At 37.2% G+C, this 10,547-nt stretch overlaps 1 protein-coding gene across 4 annotated transcripts in view; it reads left to right on the forward strand.

The window, feature by feature from the left end:
* The window catches only part of LOC130918042 (calpain-5-like), a 50,308-nt gene extending 40,524 nt beyond the window's left edge, over positions 1-9,784 (forward strand). For all 4 annotated transcript variants that reach the window (XM_057839911.1, XM_057839908.1, XM_057839909.1 and 1 more), the window contains exons 11-14: positions 656-778; positions 915-1,018; positions 7,297-7,433; positions 7,494-9,784. In XM_057839911.1, the coding sequence (XP_057695894.1) occupies positions 656-778; positions 915-1,018; positions 7,297-7,433; positions 7,494-7,658 (529 nt within the window). In that variant the 3' untranslated portion in view covers positions 7,659-9,784. The remainder of the gene's footprint in view (positions 1-655; positions 779-914; positions 1,019-7,296; positions 7,434-7,493) is intronic.
* Positions 9,785-10,547: the final 763 nt, after the last annotated feature.

Raw genomic sequence — 10,547 nt, forward strand, 5'->3', positions numbered from 1 at the left:
CTATTCAAGCCCAAATTTCCCTTTCATTTTGAATGGCAGGAAAACATGTGGTTGTGATTTTTGACCATACACTTACCATTACATCTCATTAACATTCAACTGGCATCCAACTAAGGCCATGCTATTGACGCCTATGCACGTCCAAATTTCTTATTCATTTTGAATGGCAGGAAAACGTGTGGTTGTGATTTTTGACCATACACTTACCATTACAGCGCATTGACATTCAACTGTCACCCAAGTAAGGCCATGACATTGACAACTATTCACGTCCAAATTTCCCATACATTTTGAGTTGCAGGAAAGCATGTGGTTGTGATTTTTGACCATACACTTACCATTACATCGCATTAACATTCAAATGGCACCCAAGTAAGGCCGTGCTAGTGACGGCTATTCACGTCCAAATTTTCCATTCATTTAAATACATGTATTGAGGGGTTATTGTTATTTCATCAATTAACTTATTACCAGCTCATGACTTGGACTTGAGCGGTCTCAGTCCCCACTAGTAAGACTCCTGATTTGTGTGTCAGGGGTCACATTTTGGGTACCCAACCGTTGATAATATGTTATGTACACAATGTTCTAACCCCATTGGAATCAAGGTTTCAAATACACAGACTTGACACTCTCAAGGTTTCTATTTCCAAAGATCTGCATTCCTGCGCGTGGACCTGAAAAAGGGCCGCTATGTCATCATCCCAACCACCTTTGAACCCAACCTGGAGGGAGACTTTCTGCTGCGCATCTTCACTGACGTGCCATCACACGGCAGGTGCCAAGACACATTTAAACTTTTGCTACTTACGTAGCATGGTGTGACACAACGTAGCACTACATGAAGTCCAGAATAAAAAAATCTTTGAAGCTTCAAAGGGTTGCTTTTGTTTTGATGTTGTGTTGTGCTGCAGGGAGCTTATTTTGGATCAGCCGCCACATACCTGCTGGACCGGTTTGTGTGGTTTCCCGTCTCTGGTCACTCAAGTGCATGTCCTCGAAGGAAAAGAACTTGGAGGTAGGTTTGCAAAAACAATAGCTTTTGTTATTTTTAGGGAGGGTTAGTTATACTTTACATCATGTTAACATTTTGGTCATTATCAACACAGCTAGTGGACAAAAATTTGATCATTTTTGCATTTTTCATTTCATGTTTCCCAATTCCTTTTAAACTAATTGTTTTTTTAAGGAGCTATATGTAAGACTTCAATTAGTCATTAAATGGCTATAATATTTCAATAGACCATGACGCTGATGAAAATATTTTGTCAACGAACAATTCTTTTTCATGACGATGACGTGACAATGACGAGCTTAAAACATGGCTTGGGAGGCTAGAACATAACGAGACGAATGCCAGTTTTCGTCTGACGAGATGTCAACGAGATGAAACTACGTAGTTTTTCATCGTAGTCTGTCAACGTAGTTTCTGTCATATGTTCTTAATGCATGACATTTTCATGTACGTGGAGTACGTCAGCTGGCATCATAGCAGTGTTTGGGTTGTGTCCCTCACATGAGATGTGCTGCACTTCTCCCTCACTCTGCTCACCGGAGTTCAGGCTGTGTTTCAAGCTAGGCCGCGCTAAATCTTGCTTGTTTGGAAACACATGGTAAGATTTGTTTTCCTATCTTGGCAAGAGAGAATATGCAATGTTGCTTTAGCCTTTAAAGATCTAAACCAGTGTTGTTTTCGTCAACGATGACGATATCGAAAATATTTTGTCAACAAATAATTTTTTTCATGACGATGACGTGCAACGTGTCTTGGGAGACTGAAACATTACAAGATGGATGCCAGTTTTTTTCTGATGTGACGAGAACAAAATGAAAATTCGCCATAGTTTCAGTCATAAGTTCACAATGTGACATTTTCTTATCGTATGAGTAGCATGCGTCGTAGCAGTGTTTGGTCGTGTCACACATGTGACGTGCTGAACACACACTTACGCTCCCCACACTCATGGTTACTCACCAGCCAGTGAGTAAGCGTGTGTCCACTCGAGGCTGCTTTTGTGAAACATGTGTCAGGTGCTGCTTGGTAAGTTTTGTTTTCTTACAGTGGGGAAAATAAGTATTTAGTCAACCACTAATTGTGCAAGTTCTCCCACTTGAAAATTGTTTCCATGCAGATCTCCTCTAGAGCATGGGGATGTTTTGGGCAAAACGGACTTTCAACTCCCTCCTTACCCCGTGGCGTCAAAATGATAACAAGAACGGGGAGCAAGAATCCCAGAACCACATGGGGGGACCTAGAGAATGACCTACAGAGAGCTGGGACCACAGTAACAAAGGCTACTATCAGTAACACAATGCGCCGCCAGGGACTCAAATCCTGCACTGCCAGAGAAGTCCCCCTGCTGAACAAAGTACACGTCCAGGCCCGTCTGCGGTTCGCTAGAGAGCATTTTGATGATCCAGAAGAGGACTGGGAGAATGTGTTATGGTCAGATGATACCAAAATAGAACCTTTCGGTAGAAACACAGGTTCTCTTGTTTGGAGGAAAAAGAATACTGAATTGCACCATAAACACTGTGAAGCATGGGGGTGGAAACATCATGCTTTGGGGTTGTTTTCTGCAAAGGGACCAGGACGACTGATCTGTGTTAAGGAAAGAATGAATGGGGCCATGTATCGAGAGATTTTGAGTGAAAATCTCCTTCCATCAGGAAGGGCATTGAAGATGAGACGTGGCTGGGACTTTAAGCATGACAATGATACCAAACATACAGCCAGCCACAACATCACTGCTCTAGAGGAGATCTGCATGGAGGAATGGGCCAAAATACCAGCAACAGTGTGTGAAAAGCTTGTGAAGAGTTACAGAAAATGTTTGGCCTCCGTTACTGCCAATAAAGGGCACATAACAAAGTATTGAGATGAACTTTTGGTATAGACCAAATTAGAGATGCCAATTGATCGGGTCCGATCACGTCATTTTCAAAGTATCGGAATCGGCAAAAAAATATCGGACATGCCTTTTTTTAATATATATATATATTTTTTTATTAAATCGTTTTCTAATTGTATTTAACGTTACAGACATAATATGTTACACTCATCCAGAGTCTTTAGTTTAGGCTTAAGGTAGGATTATCAAATTTATCCCGTTAACGGCGGTAATTAATTTTTTTAAAAAAAATTATCACGTTAAAATATTTAACGCAATTAACGCATTTGCTGCATGACCCACTCACGCATTGTCGTGTTCAATCTGTAATGGTGCCGTTTTACCCAAATATAGAGCTAAAAGGCAGTGTAAAATGAGTAGAGTGAATTTTGGCAGCCTTTGGAGCCTTTTTTTATTTGGCTAAAGCCTTACAATCCCTCTCCCTACGATTTGAAATATCGTGGGAAGCAATGTGGGGAAGAAAGGTAGTAATTGATCTTTTTCTTAACACCCTATGTTATTTGCCAACGCAGAGAAGATATATCAATTGGTACCACTACGCACATTCATGGTTGCACTTCCCATCATGCATTTGGGCAGAACAGTTAAATGGCTACAGTATCATTTACTGAAAACTCAACAAATACACAAGATTGCAATATTTAGTCACAATATACAAAGTCACATTTATCCTTTAAGAATCTTTCTATCTGTGGATCCCTCTCACAGAAAGAATGTTAATAAGGTAAATGCCATCTTGAGGATTTATTGTCATAATAAACAAATACAGTACTTATGTACTGTATGTTGAATGTATATATTCGTCCGAGTTTTATTCATTTTTTTCTTAATGCTTTGCCAAAATGTATATGATCGGGAAAAATTATCGGGAATGATTGGAATTGAATCGGGAGCAAAAAAAAAGCAATCGGATCGGGAAATATCAGGATCGGCAGATACTCAAACTAAAACGATCGGGATCGGATCGGGAGCAAAAAATCATGATCGGAACAACCCTAGACCAAATACTTATTTTCCACCATGATTTGCAAATAAATTCTTTAAAAATCAAACAATGTCATTATCTGGGTTTTTTTCCACATTCTGTCTCTCATGGTTGAGGTTTACCCATGTTGACAATTACAGGCCTCTCTAATATTTTCAAGTGGGAGAACTTGCACAATTAGTGGTTGACTAAATACTTATTTGCCGCCACTGTATGTGTTTGTCTATGTTCATCCGAAATTGTTTGAAACCTTTATTTTTGCACGACATCTTTTGCAGATGAATACATTTTTAGTAACTGACGAATAAAATTAGACGAACTTTGCATGAGATTTCATCGACTGAAACTAGACAAACGCATTTTGAAATGACTAAAATATGATTCAGACCAAAAAGTATTTTCGCCCATAAGACTAATAGAAAAATTAAAAGAGCTGCCAAAAACAACACTGCAACAGGCATGAAGGAAAAATGTTTTTTGGAAATACCACACGATTTATGTCACACTATATTTTCTTTATATATTTTTGGACTTTTATTGGTTATTTTTTCTATCATTCATTCCATCTTTTCTTTGTTTACAATTAATTTTATCTGTATTTCAAAAATCCTGATTTTATTTTGTTGTTCAGTTTTTTTCTCTCTCACTGCATTATCTCAATCTATTTTTATTATAACTTTATCAAGCGTAATTAAATCTTGATAAATTTCATTCATTAAGGTTGTTTTATTTTTTTCCCGATTTGTTCAGTTTTGGTAGTTTTTATTTATTTTTTTCATGGATTCGTTTTAATTTACTGCACGTTATATATACAGTGCTGGCCTAAATTATTGGCACCCCTGAAATTCTGTCACATAATTCTCAATTTTTCCCAGAAAATGATTGCAATTACAAATGCTTTGGTATTAATTAGGGCTGTCAAATGATTAAAATTTTTAATCGGATTAATTACAGCTTAAAAATTAATTAATCGTAATTAATCGCAATTCAAACCATCTATAAAATATGCCATATTTTTCTGTAAATTATTGTTGGAATGGAAAGATAAGACACAAGATGGATATATACATTCAACATTCAACGGTACATAAATACTGTATTTGTTTATTATAACAATAAATCAACAAGATGGCATCAACATTATTAACATTCTTTCTGTTAAAAGGGATCCACAAGAAAGACTTGTAGTTCTTAAAAGATAAATGTTAGTACAATTAACATTCTGTTAAAGCGATCCATGGATAGAAAGACTTGTAGTTCTTAAAAGATAAATGTTAGTACAAGTTATAGAAATTTTATATTAAAACCCCTCTTAATGTTTTCGTTTTAATAAAATTTGTAAAATTTCCAATCAAAAAATAAACTAGTAGCCCGCCATTGTTGATGTCAATAACACAATGCTCATGGGTGCTGAAGCCCATAAAATCAGTCGCAGAGGGCGGACAAAACTCCAAAAAACACAAGTAACAAGTGGACATTGCACTGTGCTGTCATTTTAATCTGTTTGAGCGGGACATGTGCGTTAATTGCGTCAAATATTTTAATGTGATTATTTTTAAAAATTAATGACCGCCCGTTAACGCGATAATTTTGACAGCCCTAGTATTAATATCTTCATTTATTTTGCTTGCAACGAAAAAACACAAAAGAGAATGAAAAAATTAAATCATTATTTTACGCAAAACTCCAAAAATGGGCCGTACAAAAGTATTGGCACCCTCAGCTTAATACTTGGTAGCAAAACCTTTAGACAATAGAACTGCAAGCAACTGCTTCCGGTATCCATCAATGAGTTTCTTACAATGCTCGAATTTTAGACCATTTTTCTTTGGCCAACTGCTCCAGGTCTCTTGAGATTTGAAGGGTGCCTTCTCCAAACTGCCGTTTTCAGATCTCCCCACAGGTGTTCTATGGGATTCAGGTCTGGAGTCATTGCTGGCCACTTTAGAAGTCTCCAGTGCTTCCTCTCAAACCATTTTCTTGTGCTTTTTGAAGTGTGTTTTGGGTCATTGTCCTGCTGGAAGACCCATGACCTCTGAGGGAGAGCCAGCTTTCTCACACTGGGCCCTACATTATGCTGCAAAATTTGTTGGTAGTCTGCAGACTTCATAATACCATGCACACGGTCAAGCAGTCTAGTGCCAGAGGCAGCAAGGCAACCCAAAATTATCAGTGAACCTCCGCCATGTTTGACTGTGGGGACCGTGTTCTTTTCTTTGAAGGCCTCGTTTTTTTTTGTCCTGCAAACTCTATGTTGATGACTTTTCCCAAAACGCTCTACTTTTGTCTCATCTGGCCAGAGAACGTTCTTCCAAAACGTTACCTTTCTCAGGTAAGTTTGGCAAACTCCAGCCTGGCTTTTTTATGTTTCTCGGTCAGAAGTGGGGCCTTCCTAGGTATCCTACCATCAAGCCCCTTTTCATTCAGACGTCACGGATAGTACGGGTTGACACTGTTGTACCCTGGGACTGCAGGACAGCTTGAACTTGTTTGGATGTTAGTTGAGTTTCTTTATCCACCATCCGCACAATCTTTCGTTGAAATCTGTTGTCAATTTTTTATGTTCCGTCCACATCTAGGGAAGTTAACCACAGTGCCGTGGGCTTTACACTTATTGATGACACTGCGCACGGTAGACACAGGAACATCAGGTCTTTGGAGATGGACTTGTAGCCTTGAGATTGCCCATGGTTCCCCACAATTTTGCTTCTCAAGTCCTCAGACAGTTCTTTGGTCTTCTTTCTTTTCTCCATGCTCATTGCATTACAGACAAGGACACAGGAAAGAGGTTAAGTCAACTTTAATCCATTTTAACTGGCTGCAAGTGTGAATTAATTATAGCCACCACCAGTCATGTGCCACAGGTAAGTAACAGGTGCTGTTAATTACACAAATTAGAGAAGCATCACATGATTTTTCAAAGGGTGCCAATAGTTTTTGTTCAGCCCATTTTTGGAGTTTTGTTTTAAAGTGCTAATGATTTAATTTTTTCCCCATTTTCTTTTGTGTTTCTTCATTGTAAGCAAAATAAATGAAGATATTACAACCAAAGCATTTGTAATTGCAATCATTTTCTAGCGGAAATTGAGCATTATCTGACAGAATTGCAGGGGTGCCAATACTTTTGGCCAGCAGTGCATATTATTTGGATCCTTTATGTATAAGATTGTTTTATGACATATTTTTAGATTTTTGATCAATTTGATAACTTTACCGTTTTTAAAATTGTGTTTCATTTTTAATTGTTGTGATTAATATTATGATTAGATTTATTTTATGAAGTTCATCCTTCCATCCATCCATCCGTTTTTTTTCTTTTTTTTAACTTAGACCCACCCCTCCTCCCTTTTTACATTATTGAACTTTTCTTCAAGCTTGACCTTGTGAGTGTGCTCGCAGCTAACAACACATACGTGACCGTCCGCTGCGAAGGCCGCTCGATTCGCTCTCCGGTGCACAGACAAACTCGCACTCCCAACTTCGACATCAAGGCCATCTTTTACAGGAAGGATGCAAGCCGGCCAGTCGTCATCAAGGTGAGTGCGCGCACGTCACACCTAGTTAACGCCGTTGATTTTGTTGTTGTGAATGGTCAGGCGTACAACCGCGAGAAGCTGTGCGACTCGTTCCTGGGCGAGCTAAGGCTTTCCACAGAGTCTGGCAACGTCAACGATACGCTGCACCTGCAGGCTGAAGGCGGTCGGTTAAACGCTACTCTGACCGTGGTTATGGTAACCAGCGCCACACTCACCAGCATCTGAGACGCCACACTTTTATTTCATTGGTTGCCACTGACAACGATAGACATTTTGAATGCTCGTGTTTCAGTGCCAATGACGGCGCTAGGTGTCCAATTTATTTTGAATGGGACGGGGCTTCGTTCATGCGCCCCTTCAGTCAAAATAAACTGGACGTCTAGCGCTGTCAAAGGCAGCCAATGAGGTAACAATCTTTTCTACAAATTACTTTGATTTTTTTTTCTCCTATAGGTTTTCAGTTTTTGATTTTCATTCATTTATTTTTTTGGAGACCTTTTTATTGTATTTTTTAGTTTATTACATTGAAGATTTTTTTTTAAACAAATGCTATTTTAATATGTATTTTACAATTTAAAATAGTTTGTGCTTTTATGTAAAAATATTTCATTTGTATTCATGTTACCATTTTATATGTATGTATACAGTATTTAGTATATATGTTTACACTTCATTTTGATATATTGCGACGTTTTAGTATTATTTCATTTTGTTTACATATCTATGTTATTTCACTTATAAAATTCATTATCAGTGTTGGGCACGTTATTTTAAAAAAGTAATTAGTTATAGTTACTCACTACTTCTTCCAAAAAGTAACTGAGTTAGTAACTGAATTACTCTGTAGTAAAAGTCACTAGTTACCAGGGAAAGTAATTATTTCCGTTACTTTAAAAAGAAGTTGTTGTATGTCAAAGAATTTGAAATTTTCTGAGCAGTACTTGAGTCAGTTGAATAGAGAAGAACAATCAGCAGTAAACAATATAAAGTGAGTTTAATCAATTAAATCTATCTCTCACAAGCTGAGACAACTGGTCAAGTAGACATAGCCTACTGTAATTCAAGTATTTTGACTTGAAATAGTGTTTATATCTCCACCTCGTAATGGACAAATTTTCCTCTGAATGCTCTGCCATCATATCCCTCTGCATCTGTTTTGCGTGTGTGTATTTGCTGCACGCGCTGTTCCGGTTTGTGTGTGAAAACACCGGCTCTGATTGGCTTACCATGACACATGACTCTAACCCTCAGCCAATCACAATCACTTCCATCCCATCTATCCAGGTGGTGCATTCAGGTAGCCTTGTCCCCCTACTCCTCCCGTCACCCTCAAAGCGTCTGTCGTCCTCAAGATGGAAGCAGCATTCTTGCTGGCTGACAGTGGGGGATGGGAACGAGGCTAGCATTCAGGTGTAGCAAACACAGAAATGTTAGAAAACTTTGGAAAGCATTGTCTAATTGAATGAGCAGGGACAAACAGCCTGGAGTCATAAGAATTACGTGCTGTAATATTCTGAAACAGAATTATCCGAGGCACCCTAAAGTGCACACGGCGCCAATATTGTTTTGCTCACATGATGCAGGAGTGAGTTAGAGACACGGCCTGCTGAGAGCCGCACTTTTGTGTTAATGTTGAAGTTATTTGTGCTATTAAAGAAACAGAGTGCCGGCACGTCCTGTGTGGTATATTTTTGCTAAGAAAAAGCACAAAACAAAACATGTGCGCTATTCTCGAACCTGAACGCACCCCAAGTCTTGGATGACAAATAAACAGAGCAGAGTAGACTCGCTACGGCTGGTAGTTTCTTCAATTTATTCAGAGTATGTAACGCACTGCTTTTGACCGTCAGTAACGGTAACGGCGTTGTAACGGCAGAAAAAATAATTAGATTACCCCATTACTGAAAAAAATAACGGCGTTATTTATAACGGCGTTATTCCCAACACTGTTCATTATTGAGTCTTTTCATGGCTTAATCTCACATAAATTTACTTCATTAAAAAAAAAAAATCACTTTTTTTCCTCCGCCATTTTAGTTCAATACAATCAGTTCACAATTTTTTAAACTCAATTTAAGTTTGTTTTTTCTTTATTTTTCAAACATTGTTATCTGTTTTCATTTGTTTTTTGTTTTTTTTTTCAAAAATTTTGTTTTATAAAATTGTATTTTATTTAATGTTCTTTTTTTTTTTCCTTTTTTTTTTTTTTTTAACCCAAAATTTTGTTTTCTTGTTTTTTATATATTCCATATCATATTTCCATCTTATATTTGAAATGTTTTATTTTTTTGGTAACCATTTCATGTCTGCTTTCATTTTGATGACATTACAATCTACTTTTTTTCCTTATTTGTGTATCGATAATGTATGTTATTTATGTTTTTATATACTGTATGTTATTAAATACAACATGTATTATACAATCTTATATCTATAAAACCAATTTCTACAGTCTAACTCATTACACTCAATTACCTTTTTCGTCATATATATATATTTTTTAAGTATATATCTTTGTCATAATTCAATTTTTATACTCTAGACATTTATAACTCAAGTATCATAAATTTGTCATAAATGAAATTCATGTATAAAAAAAAATAAATAAATGCCAGAATATTTGAATCTTAACATGAGTCAATGTCTTTTGTATCTTAGGGAGAATTTATTTACTGTAGATAGGATGGGTCTAACAAAGATCAGATCACATTTGATGGTGATTTTATGCAGAAATGTGAGAAATTCCAAAGGGCTCAGATACTTTTTCATACCACTGCATTTTTTACACCAGCTTTCTGTTACACTCAGAATTAAAAAACTAAGCAGTCAGCGATTCTGGACTACTATTACTTTTTTGTGTCATTGACTTTAAAAAAAAATTTTTTTAAAGAAACTTAATGGTTGCTAACTGCGGTCCAACTTTTCAGTCTAAGTTTTAACGCATGCGATCCGATTTTGGGGTATTTAAAGCTTCCATCCATCCATTTTATCCCGCTTATCCGACGTCTTGCATGATGCATGGGGGGAACTTAGCACACATCTCCATTTCATGTGGGGAAAAAAATAATATCATTTTACACAAAACTCAAAAAATGGTTCAGACAAAAGTACTGG

Source organism: Corythoichthys intestinalis, chromosome 6, assembly GCF_030265065.1.
Source record: "Corythoichthys intestinalis isolate RoL2023-P3 chromosome 6, ASM3026506v1, whole genome shotgun sequence".
Classification (NCBI taxonomy): domain Eukaryota; kingdom Metazoa; phylum Chordata; class Actinopteri; order Syngnathiformes; family Syngnathidae; genus Corythoichthys; species Corythoichthys intestinalis.